At 39.5% G+C, this 27,066-nt stretch overlaps 1 protein-coding gene across 8 annotated transcripts in view; it reads right to left on the bottom strand.

Annotated features, from left to right (window-relative positions):
- Positions 1 to 27,066, bottom strand: part of LOC109037958 (NAD kinase) — a 149,744-nt gene that overhangs the window by 36,165 nt on the left and 86,513 nt on the right. For 2 of the 8 annotated variants that reach the window (XM_019052839.2, XM_019052840.2), the window contains exon 1: positions 3,343 to 3,901. The exons of 5 other annotated variants lie outside the window; for them this stretch is intronic. In XM_019052839.2, coding sequence (XP_018908384.2) covers positions 3,343 to 3,770 — 428 coding nt within the window. In that variant the 5' untranslated portion in view covers positions 3,771 to 3,901. Of the gene's footprint in view, positions 1 to 3,342; positions 3,902 to 27,066 lie in introns of those variants that run through there. One more of the 8 variants, XM_019052838.2, reaches the window with a different exon arrangement.

The raw sequence follows: 27,066 nt of genomic DNA, 5'->3' as shown, positions 1-27,066 counted from the left end.
GTTTTAAGTGACGACACAGACTCGTAAAATTGCTAGAAACGCCAAGTCACACTAAAGGACATCCGGAAGGGAGGTGTTTAAAACTCTTCTCCCCACACCGCGAAGAGATGATATCTAGTCAATTCATCAAACGTTTCAATGGGAATTTTATAGAATCTGCAGTGTGAAGGCGGAAGGATGAGTTTCCGTAAGCTCGTACAGAAGGAAACATTTTTCACTAGGACAACTGATCTTCCGCGGTTGTGCTAAGATTGGCCCACTACAGAAACACCCGGCTGTTGCATAAATTAATTCAAAACTTGCATGTTTGAGTGGCTCATAGAAAAATCCCAAATATCCTATTTTCCTTCTTACCCTCTACAGTAACACATTCTGTATTTATTTACACGCACTTATATTGATTTTTATTATCAGAGACATAAATGACCTTTAATGTTGCGGCAACTCTTCAAAATAAACTATCTTTACTACAAAATTCATACCAATTTATTAGCTTTTAATTTTTTGTAAGCCTTGTAGAGCGAGGAACAGGCCAGTAATTTGAATCATTTACACTCTTAGGTACCAAATATTATTGAAACCATTTAACTGTTTTGTTGCGTGCAGTCGTCAGTAAGAACATGCAGTCATTTTTTACAAGTAAATAAGCTCTGGGAGATGTGGGAAATGAAACCGCTCCGATATGAATGGGAATGAATGTCACCATCGATACGACATACTGATTGAGCTTGTCAAGGGTTTTAGGAGTAGAGGGTGAAGTTAGGCTGAAAGCAACACCTGCAAAAATGCAACTATTCCAGCTCAATGACTGTCCGTGTTGCTTATGCGCGGAGTTGAAGGCGCGAACTTCAAAGCGACGCTCGTTTTTCAAAGTCGATGCTTACTCAAAAGATGCTCCCGGTGCTAAATGACGGATCGATCTGTAAAGCGTGGAAATTATGAATTATGGCGAAGCTACAAAAATCCGAGGTACGAATTCGTAAATTTTTTGTGACTTTTATATGTTTTCATACGCGTTGGGGGGAAAAAAACTTGAATACCATTGACATTTCTCGAAAACCTCTCGTTAATGATCATAAAATTGTTTTTTCTGTACTTTTTAAAGGATGCATGAGGAATTTTGTTCAAAAATTATGAAAATTAAGATCAATGATTCCATCCCCAGTGTAAACGATTTTCTATATGAATAACGTTAATTTCGACAAACAAGCCAACAGGACAGTGAGGAACTATTCAATCTACATGAAGAAAAAATAATTTTTGCTCTCACAATGCTCATGGTGGACTACAATTGGACCGCGTTTAACAGAAAGGAACCAAGCCACATCAGCTATTGCCAATTTTAACTGGGCAATTTAATTTTTAACGAGAAAACGTTTGTGCGGATCCCTTTGAAAATGTTAAGGAATTTGCTTCGTACTATGGAGAAAATTCACTGAAATTTGCACGAAAATCCGCACAACTGTTTTCATGTAAAACATTAAATTAGCCAATTAAATTTGGCAATAGCTGATGTGGCTTGGTTCTTTTCTGTTTGACGCGGTCCAATTCCTACTTACCTCTCTAGTTGTAGTTACAATATTGATCTTGTGGTAGCAATTCATTCCGTCCCAGTAACACTATGACGTTCCGGCCGTACCGATATCGTAGTGGAACCGAAAAATTGTATTACCTTAATAGTAACATTGTATTTACAGCTGGAAAAGCAGGTGGGGTCTACTATGATCATTGTAAGAAGAGCGATTTTTTCCTCCCATGTGAATACTGCGTGATGGGCTTGGTAATATAATGCTACTTGCTTTGAGGAAATATCTTCTGAACTTGAGAAATCACGCAGCAATCCAGTCACGTTGATATGGCAAGCTAATACGCGGCAAAACAAGTACTTAGTACTTACTTAAGTTTCAGATATTATATTTAGAAAAATCGAGTATTCTTCTAAAAATAGTACAGAGTCGTAAAATGAGCAGATGCAGATGCATGAGCAGAATGCAGATTACAGAGTGAAACACAACAAACGGCCGAATTGGAGGATCGTGTTCTGTGGGTCAACATAGGACATTTTTCCACGGTGAAGTTTTATTCCGTAAAAATGTCCTTAATCAGAACCACGGCTTGCCCCCACCCCCTAATTTTTCGGGAAAATCATAATTTTTTCCGAATTTCGCCGGCAATACCATTCGCATAAACTCGCAAACGAAGGCTAATCCCCATTAATTTTCGCAATGAAGTCATTAATGACTTTAAACATATTTCAAAATATCAAGTAAAAGGGAGCTTTTTGGATGTTTCAGGGGGGGGGGGGGGGCGTTGACTTTGGCTAAACTTTGGACCAAATTTACTTGCTTATAAGTCAAAACATGGATAAGGCATTCAGTAGCTGGTTAGCGGATGGCAAGCCTTAAAAGTGACCAGAAAGGATCAACAGTTGAAAAATGCGTTAAAAGGTTTAAATATTAGTAGATGTGCACGGTTGCGAACAAAATTTCATTTTATTATTCCCTGACTTTTTCCTGAATTCTGATGAAATTTTCTGACTTTTTGACAACTCTTGAAGAGCACCACCCGGTTGGCACACTGGACACAGCAACGCGATCAGCTGACCCGTCGCGGTTCCAATTTTTACGTGGAGCCCAGCACCACTAAAAACTCCTTGACCGTTGACGAAATTCCCCGACTGTTCCCTGATTTTTCCCGGTCGAGTTGCATTCCCTGACTTTACCGGTTTTTCCGGTCGCGATTTTTACGTGGAACCCGGCTCCACAAAAAACTCCCGGATCGTTTACAAAAATCCCTGACTTCCCCCTGATTTTTTCCGGTCGAGTCGCAAACCCTGAGTTTCGCCGATTATCCGGTCGCTAACTACCCTGGATGTGTCAAGAAATTCCCTGAATTTTCCCGGGAATCACCTGACTTTCCCCGGTTTTCCGGTCGCTAACCACCCCAGGGGGCCTACTAAAACAGGCTGGTCAAACTTTTTCAGTACATTCTCAAGAAATTCAGTACCTCCTCCAACAGAAACATTCCGTACTATTTCAGTACATCTATTTGACGAAATTCAAAAAATTTCAAAAATTTGAAATTGCGACAAAAATGACAAAAAATTAAAGAAATTCCGGACCTTTTTTGCGGAATTTCCGCACTTTTTCCGTACTTCCGGCCGTCCTTAAAAAGTCAGTACGATTTCCGGACTTGTAGACACCCTACACTTTGAAAGTGTCAACAATTCCCCGAGTTTTCCCGGAAATCACAGGTGATCACAGGGAAAGCCAGGCCTGATGTCCCCGGTTTTCAAAAGCGCTAGCAACCCTGGTGACAATACGTAGAAGAAAGAGAACTCACGGCCAAGAGTTGGATCGTCTCCGGAAGCAGGAGTACTCCTGGTCGGGGTCGCCGAAGACCTGGGCCTCGGCGGTGATGTCCGGGCTGGCGGTGGCCGAGCTGTCGAGGCTGTTGCAGAAGACGCCCGAGTCGGAGTCCGAGTCCCGGTAGGTCCGCCGGAGGTTCATCGCCGCCGTCCAGGCCTCCTTCATCTGCCACTTGGAGGCCGTCGAGGAGCACTGCGACCCGGAGCCCAGGCGCACGAACGAGCTGTGCTGGCGGAACAGCTCCGGCAGCTCCGACTCGGCGCCCACCTGCACCGGCGAGTTGCAGAACAGCGACTCCAGCTGACCGCTCATGTACTCCTCCATCGAGGGCTCCGTCTTTCTCGACATCGACTGGTACATGGAGCTGTGCATGGAGTGGCTGTCTCGGTGGTACGGCAACATCACTGTCACGGAATCGACTCGACTGTCTCAACTGTCTGCCGCGCTCAAGAGCTATACATTCACCAACTCGCTTATCACGGTGGGACGAGACGATTGAAAACCGGAGTGGGCGATAACACTTATGAAACGGTGAAACTTCGAGAAGGAAACGAGATACGGGGAAAACGTGTCGGATGTGTGGTATCCGCGGAGATCGAAGGGGCACGGAGTTGTAGCTGCGGGTCGCGGGCTGCCGCTCGGCACTCGGCGGTGAAACTGAAACTGAAGTCGGGTTCGCGCAAGGCTTCGCTTCGGCGAGACACTATCGCGGCGCGGGGCCAGAGTCACACTTTAAAAAGCCGTATCGAAGGGCACCTGTGATAAAGCTCTTATCGGATGATATGGGAAGGTCGGGGTGGATGGAACTTGGAGGGGCTGCCCCCTCCCCACTCCGCCGGCCTTATCGAAGCTCTCGAAGAGGCCGATATCCGCCGGGCTGGGTCGATCGTCGGGGCAACCGGTAAACAAAGCAGCATGGCTTTTCGGCCGCTCGATTTTCGCCCGAGCCGGTATGAACCGCTTTAATGCGAGGTTTACGGTCATTGTCGGTTTCCACCCTCGCACGTATGACTACGGAACCGTGAAGATTTCGGAGGGCTGTAAAAATGGATCAGTTGCAATGGTCAGGAAATCGTGTTTTGATGCTAGATTCTTGCAGAATAGCTAAAGATAATGAGATCCGTCCAAACAGCAACTTTTTACGTTCAATATTAACCGACATATCGCGCTTTAAAAAAGTCGGTATATGACGTCATCCACCGCGGTAAGTGACACCCTTGGTGACTTTCGTCGGTCAGGAAGACACACATTTGCACTAGTTACTCAACGTGAAACTCGGATATGCAAGGTGGAAGAAACCAAGGGTGTCACTACCGCCGTGGATGACACCAAAAACCAAATTTTTCAAAGCGCGATATCTCTGTTCATGTTAAACGTAGAAAGTTGCTGCTGGGGAAGATCTCGTTGCTTTTAGCTGATCTACGAGAATCAAGAATCAAAACACGATTCTATGACCAGCAAAACTGACCCATTGTAAGCTTGGCGACTTTGCCACGGCAAATCAAATGTGGCAAGAGTATGCATACCTTATGTCAAACCAAGGAAGCAACTTTCGCGCAAGTCTTCAGGAGGGAGAAAAGAAAAGGGTCGTCTGTCACTTTACGCTCACTAAGAAATGGATCACTAAACCTTATATTTGTTTTTAATTTAATATTTTGAAAGTACCAGATGAGTAGATAATGTGGTGATTTATTGCGTACGTAGCCAAAACCCTGGACAAGCCCGTTTTTAAAAAGTTCAAAGACTCGAGGGAATTTCAAACGCGCTAGAATGGTGGGTGAGTAAATGATGGAAGTGATATACTGCGGTAGTCAAATCGCTACCTCCTCCCTTTTTAAACTGATTTTTGTTAAATTAAAACGTATTTCAATGTAAAATGCTTGCTTTTTCATACAGATAACAAGCATGAGACTCGATTCTTCGACTCTTAAGATACATCACCAAGACTATCCTGTTGTTTTCATATACGAGGAGTAAAAAACCGAAGTCGTAGAAACCCGTGCTAGCCTCTGATTGGTGCCAGATCACATCATTCCGTTCGGCGCGAAACCGAGGAATTTCAAAATTGCAGGAAGAATTCGTTTTTTGAATTGCGTATTTCTCGATCTCTGAAGTTACTTTTTTGCGTTTTTAACATGCGAATCGTGTTTTACGCGGCATTTATCTTTAGACAATGTGTTCACAAGTCAAAATTTGTTTATGGAGAGTAGAATTTCAAACAACTTTTTCTCGAAATTGCGTACTTCGAACTGTGGAAACTTGAAACCGCCATACTCCGGTTTGGTTTGAATTTTTAGGGTATTTTTGGTCAGAAAATCTCATTGAAATACCTTTCAACATACCTTACCGAACTGTGTTGGCGCAATGCGTGAGGTATTCATGCAGTCTTGTAGGCGCCATGCGCTTCACGCCGACCGCTGCTGACCAAGTGACCACACTGTTTGGCGCAATGCATGAAGTATTCATGTAGTCTTGTAGGCGCTATGCGTTTCAAGCCGACTGCTGCTGACCGCAGTGTGTTTGACGCAATGCGTTAAGGATTCATGAAGTCTTGTAGGCGCTATGTGTTTCATGCCGACCGCTGCGACGCTCCGTTCCAGGTCACATTGCGTGTTTGGTTTCTCTCTTAACTCGACTAATTAAAGGTGTTGTCTCTTGTATCACCAAAAGACGACAAAATTATTAGAAATTACTATACTTTTACTCTCAGGAAATGAGAGATTTTGTCGCCTTTTCTCGTGTGTGACTTCTTTTCTGAATCCGATTGTTTTCTCTCATTTTTTGATACATACATTCAAAAAGATTGCAAAATTTGCCATCCCCTTAATCCGGCCCTAGTCTACGGTCCCTTTTCCTCAGGACGGTCGCAGTTCAATACTTTTTGGCATTACTACTTTCAGCTGCGGGCTAATTATTAAAATTGATGGACAAAGCTATAAACAAAGAAGACATAGGGAGTATGGAGCAATCCTATATATTGGTTGAAATAGGTGGCTCGTATAGGCTACAGGAAAAAGTGATGGACTAACTATTGGGTCTCTTGCGGGTCTCCGTTAGTTCGTCTATTACTAACCTCTGTATCCGTTGTCCACAGTAACCACCCGCTTCCACCAACAGGATGGCTATACTCTCAGTTTGTCTTCTTTGTTTATCAATTTCAATAATCAGCCCGCTGATAAATCTACGAGTTTCAATGGTCAAAACATGATAACTCTCTAACGGGTGCCACTGACCTATTATTAAAGGTAAACAAACCTGCGGCTGTCCGAAAATGTAACTTAACTACCCACAAAAATTCTGGTTTATTTCTATTATCAGAGGAAATATAGAAAAAAAAATTCCTAAAATTTTTCGATTGAGAATGCTTTACCGATATCTTCCAAAATAATCACGGCCCACCGAAACATGCGGTTTGAGCGTGGTGGTTTGAGGATAGATCTGCCAACCCTGGGTGTAGTACACTAACCTCTAAATCTGAACGAAAATAACAAACAATTTCGTTATATCATTCTCGTATCGTTGCGATGCATCGCAGTCGGACGCGCCGCCGTGGAGCGCGCATGCGACGAGCGCGTGGCCGCATCGTCGCGCCGCGCCGGGAAACATCTCTTGTTATTGAATGGATTCGTGGACACAACCACTGCGATGCGACGAAGCCAAATAGCACTTACAAGGCATTCTAGTAAGTGCAGTTGCACGAACAAGTGCAAGTGGGCTCATCCAGCGAGAACTTCTCTCTGGGTGGCTGGAGGGGGGGGGGGGGATTTGGCGGTGTTCACGGTCAAAAATCGAGGAAAGAAATTCGGTGCGGGAGTCTGTATAGCGCCAAAATGCCCCGAGTAATATGAATGCGAAGTGAAATTAGCACCACAAAAGCGTTTGACACTCCGTAAAACGAGTAGATTCCGCCCCACAATAGTGTAGATCACCCGGGGTTTTTGGACGCTACATACTCCTGGTTAGATTTTCACTCCAAATTTTCAACAGTGAAAAGGAGTCTGAAAGCACCAGGAGGGTACCAGGGAGCTGACTTTTTTTCATACTTAAAATTCCTGTACTAGACTTGATGCGCCAGTTTACCACTGGTGTTATCGGCTAGGGACTATCACTTGCTCGTAAATATTTAAATTTTGGGCGGATAAGGCACAATTCATTCACAAACATTCGATTAGAGATGGCGGAGTTGGTTTTCTGTAGATTCAAATTTTTGATAAGACAGTAGAGCTTCCCGAAGTGAATCTAAGGACGAGGGCATTCCGGCATCATCTTACCTAAAATTCTGTTAGTTTTCCATGATCCCCCAAAATGTGACCATCTCCCCTCCTCTGAAGATCTTATTCTCAAATTTTGGAAAAGACAGAGGAGCTTTCAAAAGTGAATCTAGGGACGAGGGCACCATTTTGCCTTAAATTTTGTAAGTTTTCCATGAACCCCCAAAACATGGTCATCTCCTTTGAAATAAGACTTTACTCGCAAATTTTGGAAAAGACAGTAAAACTTTTAGGAGTGAATTTAAGGACGAGGGCGTTAATTTATCTAAAATTCTGTAAGTTTTCCATTTCCATGATCCCCCAAAATATGACCATTTCTTCTCCTTTTAAATAAGAATTTATTCTTTCGAGTACACAAAAATCTCCTCATTTTCCGCACTGTCCGGCAACTTCACACCTTCGTCCGATCTTCGTTCCATTCAAGCGCCACTGTTTTGCGCGTCATCGGCCCTATCAAATTATTTCGCCGCGAATTTTCCGTCCAACAAAAAAAAGTAAAGGGAGCACGACTCTACCGAGTGATATGGGGGCTCGTCTGGTCAACACTGTTCGGAAGGAAAATAAAAAGTTGATAAAGGAAAATCATTTTCTCGTATTTTTCTATTTTCCGTGTTTTCCCTTTTCTTCTTTTTCTATTTATTATTCTTCTAATTTCGTAATTTAATGGGGAAGTCTATAAATATTTGGCAACAACTGACGTTGTCAGTCTTTCGATATTTAAAGGCAATAATTCAAACGATGTTAAGGCAAGGCGAGAATCAAAACCGCAATGATCACATAAGTTTGATCAAATCTCAAAATCATAAGTTGACTTTAAAAAAGTCATTTAGTGGATTTCAAGTTATCACGGAAAACAGAGCAAGGGGTTGCTCGACTATATGGGCATTTCCAATTGATTATGGTAGTACCCCAGTGAATTGTGGTAGAATCCCAATTAATTATTGTGAACCCACATGTTGCGATACTATCCCAACTTATATTGCGGCACAAATAGTCCAGGCAATTGGGCATCAAATAGGGGCTCTTGGGGAAAATTTCCCGGAAAACTTTTTGATGAGTGATTCCTATGTATTTTTGGACGCTGAATCCGAATTTCGCATTTGTGTAAAGATCTTTTCGCCGCTAAAGCCACCATTTTGAAAAAATGGCCTAAAAATGGCCTAAAATCCCAATTTTTGAAAATATCTCGCTTATTTTTGATTTTTTGACTAAAGTAGTTATTTTCAAAAATAAACTACATAAAATTCTAAAGAAAACAGGTTCTTATCAATTTTTTGATTTGACTGAAATTTAAGCCGCCAGAGCGCGCTGAAAAAACCGCCAAAATTCGAATTTCTCGAAACTTGCGCTTTTCTCGTGAATAACTTTTCTCGGGGTGACTCTAAGTGAAAAATCTTAACTATTAAACTTATAGAGCAACAAATGGAATACTAGGAGTTGCTTTTTCATTTTTCTTAATTCTGGACGCCACTGACAAGCTTTTGAAGTTGGACTGAAAAAAGCTGAACCGAGCATGGACAGGGTTCGCCAGTGTCTGCGTAATCACTCTTCTGTGGATTTCTCTAGAGGACTTATTTACGAGTCAGATTGTAAAATTTCATTGGAAGGTGACACCCCCCCCCCCCCCGAACACCCCCGAACAATTGAATGTCACGAATTACCTCCCCCCCCCTCTTCACTCTGGCAATTACCGCTGTTTTTAGTGAATGAAACGTGAATGCAATGATTTCATCGGTTATATTTCGAGCAAAAGTTTATGTTAAGTTAATTTACAACACATGGAAAAAAAATTGAAACACTGATTCGCATGTTCAGGGAGTAGTGAGATTTCACATATGAAACATAGCTCTGAAAAACCGACGAAAACTATTCGCCGCGGGGCCAAACGACTCTATGTAACAAAAATCCGCCGTCAATGACATGAATCGAATGTTTTTCATCAATTACCTCTTCTGATGGGCTTAACGCACCGTAAAGTGAAGATTTTGTGTTTTTACGCATGCCCTCTTCTGTGAGAAGAGACAGCGGGAACGGTGACAGCTCATATGACAAAAACGTTGCAAGTTCCTCATCTGAATTTTTAGCAATGCAAATTCTTCGGTAAATCAAATGAGGATCGACAGGAATAATATCATCTTGAAAATATACGGCTGACTTGGCTCCTTGGCTCCTGGCTTCGAATCAGCTCTGGTGATGGGTGAAGACATAGATTTGCTGGTGTTGCTAATTGCGCATAGCAAAGAGGTACCAAATGTATTTTTCATGAAGACAGCTAGGGGTAATAAGCCCCAAGTCTTGTACAACCGAGAAAGTGTTGGCGATGAAATAATTGCGGATAATATTTTTTTAATTCACGCTTTCACTGGGTGTGATACTACCTTCGGAATTTTTAATCAAGGAAAAGTCAAAATATTGAATATTTTGAAAAAAATCACGATTTAATCAAATCAACACGTGAAATCATTTCTGCTGCAGGCCAGAGGTTGTTTCTTGCACTTTACGGCCAGAAAGACATTGAGAAAGTTTCTCTAAATAAGTACAGATACGACTGCTTTATAAAATCTTCATTCCAAAATAAACAGAATCTTGGGTCTTTGACACCAACTGAGAAGGCTGCAGCAGAGCATGCATTCCGAACTTATTTGCAGGTCCAGAAGTGGCAGGGTGAGAAAAAGGATCCCTGCAAATGGGGCTGGAAAGCCACCAAAAATGGGCTAACGCCTATAACAACTTTGGATTCACCAGCTCCCGAAAATATTTTAAAGCTAATTGCCTGCAAGTGCAAGAAAGGTTGCCGCAAGACTTGTGGGTGCCGTAAAAATGGCTTACGATGCACCATTCTCTGTCAGATGTGCAATCAATCCTGCGATAATTTTCAAATGGAAGATACCCTACAAGGAGAGGAAGAGGAAGGGGACGTCGATGAACCGGAAATTATGACATTCTTAGATGATAATCAGGATTGTGAATCTGGCTCATCTACGCCATCAACGCCAGTCCCTGATCAAAAATCTGAAACAGACAGTGAGTATGACGAAAGTGACATGGAAATTGAAGAACCAGCAACAAGGGTACTGCGCTCAAGCAAAGCAGTGCAACGTATTGATTCGGAAACATCCAATCAAAAAAACAAGAACTCAGATGTGCCACATAAACTGATCTAACGAAAATTCCAGGACCATCTACAATGCGCTGTAGAAAATAATTAGGTAGATACTTGATTTGCATTTTTTAACTTTGTATGCACAGTACAATTTCTTCAAAACTTGGTTGATTTGTGAAAATTCAGAGAACTCTGAAATGTTTTTATTGAAACTTGAAAAAACTATGCAAATGTAATAATACAGTCCGTCTACTTTAAAGTAGACTTCTTTCTGTCCATTTTCCCTATTCCCGTCCAAAAAAATTATTCATGAGAACTTGTAGAAATTATCTGATGAACTATTAATGTTACTCGAAATATCACCGATGAAATCATTGCATTCACGTTTCATTCACTAAAAACAGCGGTAATTGCCAGAGTGAAGAGGGGGGGGGGAGGTAATTCGTGACATTCAATTGTTCGGGGGTGTTCGGGGGGGGGGGGGGGTGTCACCTTCCAATGAAATTTTACAATCTGACTCGTAAATAAGTCCTCTAGAGAAATCCACAGAAGAGTGATTACGCAGACACTGGCGAACCCTGTCCATGCTCGGTTCAGCTTTTTTCAGTCCAACTTCAAAAGCTTGTCAGTGGCGTCCAGAATTAAGAAAAATGAAAAAGCAACTCCTAGTATTCCATTTGTTGCTCTATAAGTTTAATAGTTAAGATTTTTCACTTAGAGTCACCCCGAGAAAAGTTATTCACGAGAAAAGCGCAAGTTTCGAGAAATTCGAATTTTGGCGGTTTTTTCAGCGCGCTCTGGCGGCTTAAATTTCAGTCAAATCAAAAAATTGATAAGAACCTGTTTTCTTTAGAATTTTATGTAGTTTATTTTTGAAAATAACTACTTTAGTCAAAAAATCAAAAATAAGCGAGATATTTTCAAAAATTGGGATTTTAGGCCATTTTTAGGCCATTTTTTCAAAATGGCGGCTTTAGCGGCGAAAAGATCTTTACACAAATGCGAAATTCGGATTTAGCGTCCAAAAATACATAGGAATCATTCATCAAAAAGTTTTCCGGGAAATTTTCCCCAAGAACTTCCCTATTGCCTGGACTAAAAACCACAATTAATTGGAAATGTTCAAATCACATCCAACAAAATGGGGGTACTACCAGAATTTTAGGAAACTAAGAAAGTATTCTGCAATTTTTTGGGAGTAGATCAGAGCAGTCTTAAATCGTGTCTTACTGTTTTGTTAAACACTAAGGTGAAAACTTGGTGATTCTACACTAAAAAATTCCATAATTAAGACATTTCCAAATTAGATGAATTTTTTCAGGATTTTTCAGGTGTGGAAAAAAATTCTTAGATAATTCTTCGCATTCCCGGTTTTCCAAGTTGCTAGACAGATACCCTACTTCATTACACGGGAAGATATGAGGCCACTTTTAACTGATGATGAATTAAATCTGATTCGTCGAACCAGTTTGGCTCGACCAATATTTGACCATCTGGATTGAACCTTGCCATCGAATCACGCTTCTATTTAAAAATTTACATCTTTGCGAGGTGACAAATTTTCTTGCATTTCAAAATTCCCGCCTGATTTTTCAGGGATTTTGAACATGGAGTTCCCTGACATGTTCATATTGGTTTTGCTTGGTTTCTCAAGAACATTCTTTTGACAAGATATCTTCAGCGCGAATAAGTCTCTTGGCATTGCACTAGCAAGGATTTGACTGAAGGGAAACATTATAAGGGTTCCACTGCAGGATTTCTCGTTTTATCAGGGTTAGGCAGGATTCCCTGAATTTTCAACTCGTCATCAAGTTGTATTTTGTTCAAGTTAGTTCCCTCGTCATGCCAAAAAATGCACACAAAACGGCCAAAGAAAACAAGCATACACAGCTTGGAAAGTAAACAACTTTCTTCTTTTTTTCTTTCGGAAAGCGAAGGAGGGCTAGCGAGCGACCCGTCGCGAACCTTTCGGCCACTAGCGGCTATAATCACTCGACGTCCACGCGAAGAGCACATGGTCTGCGACGTTATCACGGTCCTCCCTCTTCTCGTCTGACGTCACACGTAAGCTCCGCCTTTTCTGCCCTGATTCCTCTCGAATTCGAATTGCCGGATTTAAGTACAAATTCAGAATTTACGAAATTTCACGTTCATATCTGCACATAGTCACGAACCGGGACGCGGAATAACACGGCCACCTCAAATTTTCAAGAAAGAAATTAATAATTTATAATTTAAAATAATATTAATATGACTAGAGAGTACAGGGCTAATTTTTATTTCAGAGAGGGAACTATTGGGTGATTTTTCTGAAATTTTACGATTTCAGTACTGAAAAATCATACAGAATATTCAGTGAAAAATACAACAAATTAGATACATTTGCTTTAAATTATAATGCATGAAACCGTTTCATTGACGTCAGCGGAGAGTCTGAGACAGTGCGACCAAGAAATGTCGTTTCTGCACCCAGCGCTTCAAATACTCATAATTATTAACTTCTTTCAAAATTAAATATTTTCTGAGAGAAAAATTGGTAACATTCAAATGCTCATACGGCGTTTTTTTTCATTTAGGGAAATCCTGATTTTCCCTAAATTTGGACTGCTAAATCCTGATTTCAAAATGTTATCAAATCGTGATTTTTTGCGGAGAAAAATTGAAATTTTTGCATTAGCGAATGCGAAAGAATAAAAAAATCCGATCGGACAGCCAACTTTTCTCAAATCCCGATTTTAAGACCGATTATTCCTCAAATCCTGGTGAAATCGGGATGGAATCCTGCCAATCCTGATTGACCTCAAATCCTGATAGAATCGGGAAAATCGGGAATATCCTGATGATAAACACCCTGTTTTACTAAAAAGGACAGTATTGGTAATAATTTAGTTTATAAGCTGGAAATTAATTTAATTCGCCCTCACTTGGCGGCGATGGAGTTTAGAGCTTCTTGAGGGATCGTAACTGCAATTATGTCACAACTTTCCCTTTTCGATGTGGCATAAAGTGGTGAATCGGCCGTTGCATAAGCCCGAGCTGAGAAAAGCCTTTCGACTTTCAACCCAGAAGCTACATACGCTGACTCGTCGAAGCAACGTGCGGATCCTATCTACTGAAAACTATTAGTTTAACTACTGACGAAATCGATGTCACGGGGAAATGCGTACGTTAAAAAAATAGACTTCACATGAGGCACCAAAATACACGATTAAAGTATTAACACATAACTCGTAATCTCCATATTTATGCTTATGATCCTCTGAAAGAAAAGAAAATGGAGGAAGACAAGAAAGAGAGGGAAACAGATAATAAATTCTATGATATAAAAGCCTGATAATGAGGTAACCCGAAAAGCATGTATATACCGGATGTATGAATAAACGTTGGTAGATAAAACTTAAATATGATGCTTGTAGCATTTTAGCTACAGTTTGTCGGACTGAAGTTTTGACATCTTGTATCAGCTTTTGACACTGCTAACTTAACCATGCTTAGGAAGGAGATTACTTCTATCGGATAATCATCACGTGAATGGAAGTTACATTCTAAAAAAGTACGTTATTTAAAAATTATGATACGATACTCAAAATAATAAACGTGCGATAATATACTAAGGGTTGTCTAACACCCCCCCCCCCCCTCCGGAGTGCTTCGCGGCAAAAAAACCTCGGAAAAAAAAAATTCAATTTAAAATTAATCAATTAAAACTCTTTTAAAGGCAGCAAACTCATGAGAAAGTGACCTGAAAATAGCCAAAAAATCACGAAAATCGCATCTGACGGTAAATTCAGAGGATGATTAAGAAAATGATAGAGCCGTTTTATAACCAAACTAGGGGCTTATGGGGCTGCTTCGCAGCCCCTTATTTTTCCTGTACACTTTTCACTTTCACATGTTTTTTTTTTTATTTATTTATTTTCATTTAATTTTCTGTTTTGTCTTTGAATCGGGTCTAATTATTTTTTTGAGAGAATAAATATAACAAATGTTTTCAAAAATTGTAATTTTATTTAGTAAACTTTAAACTAAAATTTTGTTTTAATCTTCATACAAAATTATTTTTTAGGTTTTACATTTGTTTTCAAACTAATTTTAAAGAAGATCTTTTTTTATTTTTTAAATACTTTGCTTTTTTTTTCGATTAAATTGTTGATTCTTCTTTTGCCATTTCTGTCCTGCTTTTCTTCCTATATTTCCTACAACTTTGCTCTTCTTCTTTCCTCCTTTTGTCTTTTCTTTTTTTGCTTCTTCTTTTTCTTCTTCAGTAGCTGTTCCTTCTGGTTCTTCTTCTTTTTCTGCTCCTGTTTTAACTTCATCTAATTTTTCCGCTTTTTCTTCTTCGTTTTTTCCATGTTCAGTCTGCTTTCTGGTTTCCGGGGAATGCAGCTGCATTCCGGATGCGTTAATGGGTGGGAAGGAGGGAGGGACGGACTGAGAAACTGAAAAAAGTACGTTACGTAACGGTAAATATTAAATAAACTTACCTATATATGGATCCTTGAACTTTAAAGCAATAAGGTCCATCACCCGGAATATCAATTCGATTTACAGAGAAAGAGGCAAAAGCAACAGCACTATTATAATTTCTGATACGCTTTATGAAATTTGGAGAATATAAATACTCGGTAAAGAAATTAAGCCATTTTGGCAGCAGTTATTAAAATGACCATTGGACATTTCACCCTGAAAATGGCGAGCATCACAATGATGACAAATTATATTCATTGAACCGACTGAAAATTTGGTAACAAAATTTTCATCAAAGTTCTGATCATCAATTTTATACTTCCGAAATGAAGAAATGAAACTATGATTTTCTATACTAATAACAGAGTTAAGTTCTTGCTTCACTAAACGAACATGCGAAGAATTCTGGAAAACGCGACCACGTTTTGGAGGACGACCGCCTCGGTCATTGAAAATTTCACTCATAACAACTGTTAAATTTAAAATTAAAATTAGTAAAAATTATTATTATTTTAACAAAATCATAACTGAAAAGTTCAATTTTTAAATTAAAAAAAATAAATCAGAAGAAAAAGGATGAAATGAAAATGGAAATTAATAATAAACATATTTATACACATTGAAAAGAAACAGCGTGAAAAGTTCTGATCGGAATTTTTTTTTTTTTTTTTTTTTTTTTTTTTGGTATGTTAAAATGAGAAAAAAACTTGGAGGTTATTGACTTAATGAGGAAAAATTGGCAATAGGAAAAAGATGGAAGCAATCATGAAAAACCGTAAAAAAAAAAAAAAAAAAAAAAAACGCGGGAAAAGAAAAATGTAAGTTGATGGCAGTTGAGTGTTGGAAGTAACCTCACTTAATGATGATTGTTGAATGAAAACAGCTGATAAAAAGACAGCAAACAGTAAAGTAAGATGCGTAGCAACAAAACTTTTCCGAAAAACAAAAAACAAAAAACCCCCACTTCCCCTCATCCAATTTATGAGTTTTTAGGGATTTAAAAATCGGGGACGAACCCCAGAAAATAATTTATAGTTTTCCCGAAGCATTGAGAACAACACCTTTCAAATGAACCAACGCCCCTCGCAATTAGTACAGTGGTTGATTCACAATTTCATTCTATTTTTCAAATTAAATATTAAGACTAGGGGCTTATGGGGCTGCTTCGCAGCCCCTTATTTTTCCTGTACACTTTTCACTTTGAACTTTAAAGCAATAAGGTCCATCACCCGGAATATCAATTCGATTTGCAGAGAAAGAGGCAAAAGCAACAGCACTATTATAATTTCTGATATGCTTTATGAAATTTGGAGAATATAAAAATAATGATTTCAAATCGGTATTTGTCCGAATACTCGGTAAAGAAATTAAGCCATTTTGGCAGCAGTTATTAAAATGACCATTGGACATTTCACCCTGAAAATGGCGAGCATCACAATGATGACAAATTATATTCATTGAACCGACTGAAAATTTGGTAACAAAATTTTCATCAAAGTTCTGATCATCAATTTTATACTTCCGAAATGAAGAAATGAAACTTTAATTTTCTATACTAATATTTTCTACACTAATAACAGAGTTAAGTTCTTGCTTCACTAAACGAACATGCGAAGAATTCTGGAAAACGCGACCACGTTTTGGAGGACGACCGCCTCGGTCATTGAAAATTTCACTCATAACAACTGTTACATTTAAAATTAAAATTAGTAAAAATTATTATTATTTTAACAAAATCATAACTGAAAAGTTCAATTTTTAAATTAAAAAAAAATAAATCAGAAGAAAAAGGATGAAATGAAAATGGAAATTAATAATAAACATATTTATACACATTGAAAAGAAACAGCGTGAAAAGTTCTGATCGGAAATGAGAAAAAAAACTTGGAGGTTATTGACTTAATGAGGAAAAATTGGCAATAGGAAAAAGATGGAACCAATCATGAAAAACCGTAAAAAAAAAAACGCGGGAAAAGAAAAATGTAAGTTGATGGCAGTTGAGTGTTGGAAGTAACCTCACTTAATGATGATTGTTGAATGAAAACAGCTGATAAAAAGACAGCAAACAGTAAAATAAGATGCGTAGCAACAAAACTTTTCCGAAAAACAAAAAACAAAAAACCCCCCACTTCCCCTCATCCAATTTATGAGTTTTTAGGGATTTAAAAATCGGGGACGAACCCCAGAAAATAATTTATAGTTTTCCCGAAGCATTGAGAACAACACCTTTCAAATGAACCAACGCCCCTCGCAATTAGTACAGTGGTTGATTCACAATTTCATTCTATTTTTCAAATTAGATATTAAGATGCCCTATTTCACGCAATTCATTGTTCCACAATAAAAAATTAGAATGAGCTGAAAGTTTGCAAAATTCGTTTAAAACTCAAGTTTTGAGAGAAATTCATTAATTGATTTGCTTCTGGTAAATCGAATAATATTATTCATGACCTTTGGCAGGATCTAGAAAACTTGACTTTTAAGGTAATATTAATTTATTACGTCAAAAAATGGCCGCATCTTCCAATAATACTTTCATTTTCCATTAAACAATCAACTGTGTCAGGGCCGAATTTAGGGGGTGGCCACATGGGCCACGGCCCATGGCGGCAATTTTAGGGGGCGGCAAATTTTGCAATTATTTAGTTGTAAGTATTAAAACAAAATTGGATTCAGAAAAAAAATTATAAGCAAGAAAAAGTGACAAAATCTCTCATTTCCAGAGAGTATGGTAAATTCTAATTTTGTCGTCTTTCGGTGATACAAGAGACAGAACCCTTTAGTCAGTCGAGTCTGGAACGGCGCGGCGCAGAGAGCAATGATGACGAGGACTTTATATGAAAAGGAGACGCCGCCGTCGGCGCAGCGGTCGGCATTTAACACACATCAGCGCCTACAAGACTGCATGAATACTTCACGCATTGCGTCAAACACAGTGCAGTCAGCGCGGCGTGGTGGCAGAAGTTAAAATCATTAAACCGCATTTATGTTTGTTCTTTCATAATTTTTTTGTTCATTTCTTAGAAATGGAAGGCCTTTTCCACACACAGATAGGTTCACGGAACTTAACTTTCGCGCAAAGTTCCGTAAAATTTTGCTAGAAGTGTTGACAGGACTTTCGCAAAAAAATGTTTCCAACACGAGTAAACGCGTCTTATGCACCCCTCCACCTCCGGCACTTCACTTGATAGTTTTTATTGATGTTTTAAAACGAATGAGAAAGGGGCGGCAAGTGGATAAATCCGACCCTGAACTGTGTTAATTTTATGCAAAAAGGTTTGATACCGTTCCGTTCGACCATACATTATTTTATACCACTGTAGCGTGATTTGCGATGTATCGATCTATATCCCATTCACACTTATGGAAAAATATCGATTTTCAGGGCGTTTCCAACAAACGTCATAATAATCGATGTCATTCTATCCCTTTAAAAGGGAAAATATCGATAGTCGATTTATACACCTCGCACTTATGAATGCCGCTGTAACGCTATAGGGTACAATTTTGCCAAAATACTTCACTGGTTTATTACTGTAATTTACATGGTTTTTCAATGAGAGATTACAATTTCAAGTCGATTTGCGAATAACGAAACTTCGTACTTTCTCAATTTTCCAATTTCCTGAAAAGCTTAAGTTTCGAGCTTTAACCTTCTCCCGCTATTTTATCTCATCGCGGTCTTGATGATCAAGCGCTATCAAAACTTGGCGCATTGCTCACCTGTCCTCTTACGAACACAATAGTTATCAATGGTTATGATTGACTTTGTAATAATCATCCCATACCTTGAACCAGGTCAGTCACGCGGACACTCAATCTAAAGAGAAATAATTGTTTACTGAGCTTAATAATTCAACCATAAATCGATTCTCCACTTTATTTTTCCATTGCTCATTTACTTTATTGACTATCATTCACTTGATTTTTCGTCTTTTTAAATCTGAAAGATCCATTATAGATTTGTCAAGATTCGATTGAAAAAATAATTTTCTTTCTCAATTTTAAAGTTAGGGTTTTCTCTGGGCATTTTCGGTTTATGTGTGAATTTTACATAAAGTAAGGCAAGAGGTAAATTATACCCTTAGAAAAAAAAAAAAAAAAAAAACAACCCCCCCCCCCCCCAAAAGAAAACAGCAACAAAAGAACAAATGCCTACAAAAACAAAGAAAAATGAACGAAGAAGTCTTGTCAGGGGACAGAGGAGTAATACATTAAAAATTCGACTTCTAAACCTCGCCATTGGGACTCTAAAATAAGAGTCAAATTTTTTTTTCAGCTGACTTTTCGATAGAGCTCGTTCAATTCCAAATAAGTAAGAAGTCATTTCTTATCAATAAAGTAAATCCTCGTTATCTTCTATTGCCTATGTTTAATTTGTTTTGAAAACCATTAGGCTTTCTCCGTCAGAAATTTCCAGAACATTGGGTCCTCCCAATTCGATACTCCACGACATGGTCATAGAGATCCAAGACATTTAAAATAATGCGTACAGCACGAGCAAGCCCTTTAGCCTTACTATCTTCAAGCTCGTCTCGTGCGCTAAAAATAGCCGGACTCGGTTCTCATCCGACGCTAGGATTCCAGAAGCTTCCGCATTTGCTAATTATGTTCGGAGAAACGACGATTTTTACTTCGGCTAAAACTCGGTCCCGGTGAAAAAATCCTCAGCAAATCAACAACCTATAATCGTGAGTTGTTGAAGTTAGCTGCAGAAAAGTCCTATGACCCGGTGCAAAACATCTGTGCGGGAGGGAAGCAGAGAACTCTGGCTTTTTATTCGCACGAGCGGAATTTGTACCTCCATATGATTATTCGAGCTGAATTATTGCTATCGACTGGTGATACAAGGAACTTGTAACACGTTACACTATGTAATCCTTGCATTAATTTCGCTTACATAATAGATATGATTGATAACAGTGAAACGGAGTGATTCAGGAATGGGGCGTTTTGTTTTTGCCTAAACGCTCAAATGAAGGCTAACTACGCCCTGTGGTTCTTGGTCTGGATATAGACTTGTTCGTCTTCATTTTTGCGACAAGGTTATCACTTCCACGCGTTGCAAGTTCACTGTTCAAAAGACAGAAGCCTTTCCGCTGACGGTACGTCTAGCTTGCTGGTTTTACGAAAAAAATTAATTACGATAAGTTTTACGAGACTTCCTGATTTTGGACTCAGGTCACCTTTTCATACCTTTCCTTAATATTTTCACGTAGGTACCACATACGTTCACATACTTCTTTTTCTGTGTTAGTAAACTTGCGACACCTACTTTGTTATCACCATGGTCTTATGACGTCATAAGTCCATGATCCTTGTTAGTAAGTATGTCGTTTAGCGGTTAAAAGAACGCCTAAAATCTAGAAAATGGCTTTTTTGTGGACGGGTATAGAGTGACCACCGATGAGAGATCTCTGACTAAATTTAAAAAAATTCCTCGACTTTTGAGACAAGCGATGATAAATAATAATTTTAAGATGTTCCGATTCATCTAGGAGAAAGCTGAAACTGTGTGATGTGGATGCCACAAGTAAGTTCGCTATTTCTGTAGACGCAAGTTTCCCCTGGATGCTTTTTCCTTGACGTTTCCCGAAGTTCCTGACAGTGGCCACACAGCAGACATATTTCCGGTTCATGAAAAGTCCGTAACTCCAAAACGGCCGAGATGCGCCCCTGGGGTCGAATTTTGTTGGTCCTTCCACCGTACTTCGGACGAGTTTCGGCTGCACTCGAGTCTGGCTTAGCGCTTCTGATTGGCCATTAGTGCGGTTTGGACTCATCGCTGGATGTTGCACAATGCACATCCATGTGAGAGTCATTTGGCCCCTGCCCACAGTCGAATATGTAGATCAGGAAAGCTTCAGTTATACTAACCGAATTATTTCTTTCCGGTCTAGTGCGGAACGGTTCGAAACGGGGACACATTGGCTACGACTACGAGCTAAGGGCGAACATATCGAGAGCATCTTGGCTAGTTAAGAGGACGATACGGCGCACTTCCTACAGGCTGTTCATTGAGAAGTTTCGATTAACGGATTCTGCAATGGGAGTAATGTTCGCTGACTAATCGCTACCGTTGACGCCTCTGCCGGTGCCAGCAATCCAAGCCGGAAAAACACGCTGTTCCTCATACCTAGCAGTTCGCCCGAGTGCCCGCAATCATCGTCATGACCCGTTCGTGGCGTTTCCCTGTTTGGGATCATCGTCATTGGATCAAGCGCCGGTATACTACACACGGTGCGATGATAAATTCACACATTACGCTTCGGCTTTAGTTACACTGGAAAAAAATTACGGGCTATATAGACATCCCGTCCGTTCCGGGCTCAAAGGCCGGAAATTCCGGGTGCTGGAGCTGTACTTTCGACTGCTCAAGGTGCTACGATCTGAGTCCCGGAACTTCCGGTCTCTGAGCCCGGAAGGCGGTCGGTATGTCTATACAGCCCAGAGTTTTTTTTCAGTGTATAAATAGGTCAAATTTTTTCAATTAAAAAAAAAAAAAAATTCACGAGGCTTCTAACGGCATTCCATGACCGGTCGTACTCACAATTCTTTTTTAAACAGCTCGTTTCCCTTCAGAGGCCTCCTATGATGTACATTAAAGGGTGGTTGAGGAAGCCTTGGACATAGCATCATAAAAAGGACACTTTTTGCAAACTTCGAGTAAAATTCAGCGCTACACGGAGAAAAAAACTTCGTGCGTGGGACCCGAAGTTTAGGTCATATGGATCTCTGAAGTTTTCGGATTGATCATCTGACCACTTGAGGTCTAGCTGCCGAAGTTCAGGTCAAACATCTGAAACTTCAGTTCTTACATCTGAAGTCCTTCGGTTTTCACACCCGAAATACTTCGGTTCTAATATCTGAAGTACTTCAGGTGTAAGAACTGAAGCACTTCAGATGTAAGAACTGAAGTTTCAGATATCTACCTGAACTTCGGCAGCTAGACCTTAAGTGTTCAGATGTTCAATCCAAAAACTTCAGAGATCTATATGACCTAAACTTCGGGTCCCACGCACAAAGTTTTTTTCTCCGTGTAAGACTTTGAGATCGGCTCGACCCTGGCGAGGGATTACAAGGATTTGTCGCTACGAGAAAATTGAAATACAAGAAAATAAATTGCGAGTAGTTGCAAAGTAGATTGACAGTTGGCACTTCAGGGTTATCAAAATTACAGGACCCCCCCCCCCCCAATTATTTTCTTTTAGCGGTGGAAAATCATTGTAATTCCTGATGAGAATCCATTTCCTAGGTTATACGGATGAATTTTACTCGAAGTTAACAAAAAATATCTTTTCTATGAAGCAATATTCAAAATGTCCTTAACTCTTCCTTAATGACAATGTTCGGACAATGTCCTAAAGAAAGAGGAGCTATTTAAGAAACGATCATCAATATGAACCTCATTTGGTCAAAGAATTGTAAAAACTTCTCAAGAAGTTCTAGTCCTGAATTCAATGATTTTCAAGAATGTGCACATTTTTTTTATTGTTCTTAAAAAAATGCCTTCATAGGCTGGAAGTTTTTTCATCCAATACCTTCAGTCCCTAGTAACTATTGAGGAAGAGGCAAAACATCGTTCAAGAAAATAGTCTGCAAAAAGAGAAAAAAACTTATCGTGGACTTTGAAAGGAAAGATCAAACTTTAGAACACGTTTCGACTCTAACTCTCCCCGTTATACCTACCGCTTCTGACAAACTCCTAATTAAAATCATCGGACAGAAAAAGAAGTATCGAAAGTGCATGAGAAGCAAATTTTTCTAGCCGAAGAAAGATTGCGTGCAAAAAGTACCCAATTCCCCACTGACAACGCGGGAAAAAGAAGAAATTAATAGGTATTATCTGACAAACTTGGCAAAAAACGCATTTGTCCGGTCGCGCGTGTAAGAAAGCTGCAGGACAATTAACGATAAATTTGATTAAGATAAATTTAAAATCATACATTTTACAGCTCAGTCTTACTTTCCCCAGAAGAGATACGTGATAGACAAGGCAAGATAGATCAAAACAACCGAAGCGAAAAAGAGAGAAAAAAAGAACGCATAAAATATCGCGAGCACTTGATAAAAAAGACTTATTTTTAATTAGAACGTCCCCCCTCCTCCCCCACAGTGTGCAGAGATTCGAATACAGTTCACTCTAGAGAAATCGTGGTTATGACACATAATTAACTCATGTAATCTACCGAAGTTGCTTTTCTGCTGGGATCCGTCTTGTCGACTGCGCGAAATTTCTCCCTTTGTTTCGTATAATCTACCTAAAAAGAATGGAACACGCAAAAATCACGACCAATTTGAGGGATAAATAGATAAAAAAATTTTTCTTCTCGAAAAGCGTAGAAGACGCATAAGTCGAAGAAAGAAGGAGAAAAAAAATGAACTTTATAGCATTTCAACTTCGGATGCTAATCTAAAATGCGTGCTTAAATTTAATTTGTCTATTAGAGTTAGCAGAGACGGAGATTCTTCCACGTGCGGCAAAATAGGACTCCTTAAACACGATAGAATTAATGAAAAAGCAGAGATTACGGATGCATACGCACACACATTCACCAAACCCCGTATCGGGATCCAAATTGGGTTTGAGATTCAAAATGGACCCCTAAAAAATGTGCATCTAATATGGATTTAATAGACTTTCAAAGTGACCCAAGCTAAAAATTTGGATTTTTGGGCTTAATTTTCTTACCTATATACCAAGGATTCGGCGTTTTTTATGTTCTTGGAAACAAATGTGGGAGCCATATGTTAAAACGATAAGAAATTGAGTGTCTAAACACTCATGATGTAAAAGAAATGGTTCATTTACTTTTAAATCTCGAGATCTGTGCTCCTTGCGACGCCTCAGGCCTATCATGGTATGGTATCTCAATTTTCTCTTTCTTGCTCGCTCTCGCACTCTTCCATGAATGAGAAAAGAAAATTCTGGTAGTTTCCTATGCTTGAGCTACAGCTCGCGTCAGCTAGCATCACGCACGATGTCAGCTTCGGAAAAAAGGCAAAAAAAAAAAAAAAAAACAACTGGAGCAAAAATTTTCCACTACAACTGTCCTATCCTTCTGAACCGTTCCTTGACCTTCGCTCAAATTAATTGTTTTCGTACTTCTAATTTTAAAGTTGTGGTTTTTTATGTAGTTCTGCTTTAAATGTTGCCATACTAATATCATTTATTTGGGGATTCAAAATTTGATCCATACGTGCCTCTGATAAAGCTTGTCTTGCAGTTCACTGCAATAGTATAAGACTTTTAAAATTTTCATGCTGGATTTTCTCGCCAGTTCCCGGCGTCCGCAAACATTTTCACGCTCCTTTGACGGTGCCAGCGATTTAGACTTATCTGTGGTTCAACACTGCGATCGTTAGTTTGAATTTTACTTAGTATTATGTCCTTATAGTTAGTTCTGGTTAGCCTTCGAGAAAGGTTGAAAAATTGCTATGCGTTCATGTTTTTAGCATTTTTGCTAAAAAAGAGTGCGTTATATCCGTGAATCGATGAACCAAAAACTGCCTCAAACTAAGATGACTTAACTTGTAAAAACGACTTACAGATTCAGCTTAGTAACATAGTGTACGAAAAAACTCTTGAATTACCTGAAACAGAGGAAAAATAACATAAAATTATTAACACAGTAATGCTTAGCTTGATAAAGCAATTCTTCATGAAGGTAAAAGCGCCATGGATACTGTCGTCGCTGCTCGCAGACAGAACGGATATAAGTCCCGATGCTTAAGAAACATAGTAGCTTTCCCAAGACCAGCTCAGAAATAATGTCATTTCCTGGACACAATACATTTTAATTGAACCCATACTTTGAGTAATCTTATACAGACGAGATAAATCTAGCTAACTCTTGTCCGCCATTGGGTGGATCGATCTACCGTTCTTTGCGCTCATAACTACTCGGGGTTGGTAGAATTTGCCCGTTTCTGAGACAAAAAAATAAGAAAAATAAAACAAATTTTAAAAAAAAATAAAAAAATAAAAATTGACTCCATTCCGAGGTTGCAAAATTGACCCGAACAATACAATTTCTGTCCTGTTGGTTTAGGAAAATTTGGTGAAACAAAAATGCCCGAAGGTTGGTGAAGATGCGATTGGACCACATTTTGCAATGAGGAGCTATTATTTCTAGCTCATTTTAGAAACAATGTTTGAGTCATAAGCTTCCCGATGCAGATAGGTGCTTCAATAAAGGATCCAGAAATAGAAGTTCCTTATTGCAAAATGTAGTCAATGTTAGTTACGTTCTTTCGTTTTAAGAAACGACACATTTTTTGCCATCGGATAACTACGCCATGGGAACTTTATCGATAGATATTTGACGAGCGCTCTGATGGTTTTTTTTTTTTTTTATCATAATTTGTTAATTGAAGTTATGGTTATCGATAATGGAGAATTTTCAGTCAATAAAAAACAAAATGATTCATACATAAAAATCAATGAACAAATCTCAACAGCTACAAGAGGAAAGAAAAATAGAAGTATGAATTATGTACAGGCATGGGAGCATGGAAGATCTACGTGGTTTTGGATGAGGCTATAAAGAAAAGATTCATTGAACACGATCCTCTATTGAGAGCCGATGTTTGTATGAAATAGAGTTGACTCATAGCGCCAGGATTCGCGCAACGCGCTACACACGTGATAGGAAATCTTTCACACAGAGTCAAGGAGATCAAAAATACCATAAGGATAGGGCCGTTGGCCGTAGCTTACGTTCATTTTGGACTTCAAAAAGTATTCTTTGCGTGAGGAACAAGAAAAAGGACACAGCTGCTGCCGAAATTAAAGCCCGAACTTGATTGTAAGTAATCTGTGTCACTTGAGCTGGTCACAGAATCGTGTTTCGATTATTTCAAACGTGGAAAAAAAAGAGAAAGGGGGTTGTTGGATGATATGGGCTTCTCCAATGAATTGTGGTAGTACATACATATAGGTCGCTTTACAGCACTCCCTCGCGCTCTACGACCCCTAACCTCCACTGCTCTCTTTCAAACCACAAATCTTGGGGGATTGAGCACCTTAACATTTCCGCTTCAATCCCTTCCCTCCAACCTTTCATTGGGCGCCCTCTGCGTCTTCTCCCAGGAGGAACCCAGTCAAGGACCTTCTTCGGCAACCTGTCTCCTGCCATTCTCTGGACATGACCATACCAAATGATCTCATTTGGTATTGTGGTAGTACCTCATTAAATTGGGTCACTAACCCAAATGTTGCGGTATTACCCTAACTTGAGTTGCGGCACTGCCACGATTAATTGGAAATCTCCACATCATCCAACAAATTGGGGTAATACCACAATTTTAGGGCTAACACTTGTTTCCCGTGAATTATACATTAAAGAATCGCAATAGAATCCACCCCAACACCGAGTTTCCACGTTTTAATACATTAACGGAGATACCGCCTTTCAAAAAACACCGCGCATGATTCCATCCGCCCCGGTGTTGCATATACCATGCATGGTTTCTCCAACCTGGGTTTCATCCATGTTTTAAGTAGAGTATCAAATACAAATGTAAGTAACACACATAGATTCATCCTATGGGTCAAAGACCGTGGCATGGCGTGTACTAACTCTGTGGATGACGTCATCCATCGAGTTTTACGAGGAATGATACCTCCGTCAATATAGGACGTGGGCGTGGGGACTAGGTATTTGGACGAGTTTTACTAAGTTTTACTAATCTATAAGCTTAGCCAATCAAAATGCGATTCTATGCCTAACGTAACTGATCCATTCGAGTATTACGTGATAACTACTACGGGCTTTCGAGGGACGTGATTAAACGATTGATCGGATGACTTTATAGATTGGAAAACGGTCGACATAGCGCGCGAGTTTGATTCTCA

This window comes from Bemisia tabaci, chromosome 4, assembly GCF_918797505.1.
Source record: "Bemisia tabaci chromosome 4, PGI_BMITA_v3".
NCBI lineage: Eukaryota > Metazoa > Arthropoda > Insecta > Hemiptera > Aleyrodidae > Bemisia > Bemisia tabaci.
Note: the sequence above shows the minus strand (reverse complement) of the source record. Positions and strands in the feature narration are given on the sequence as shown.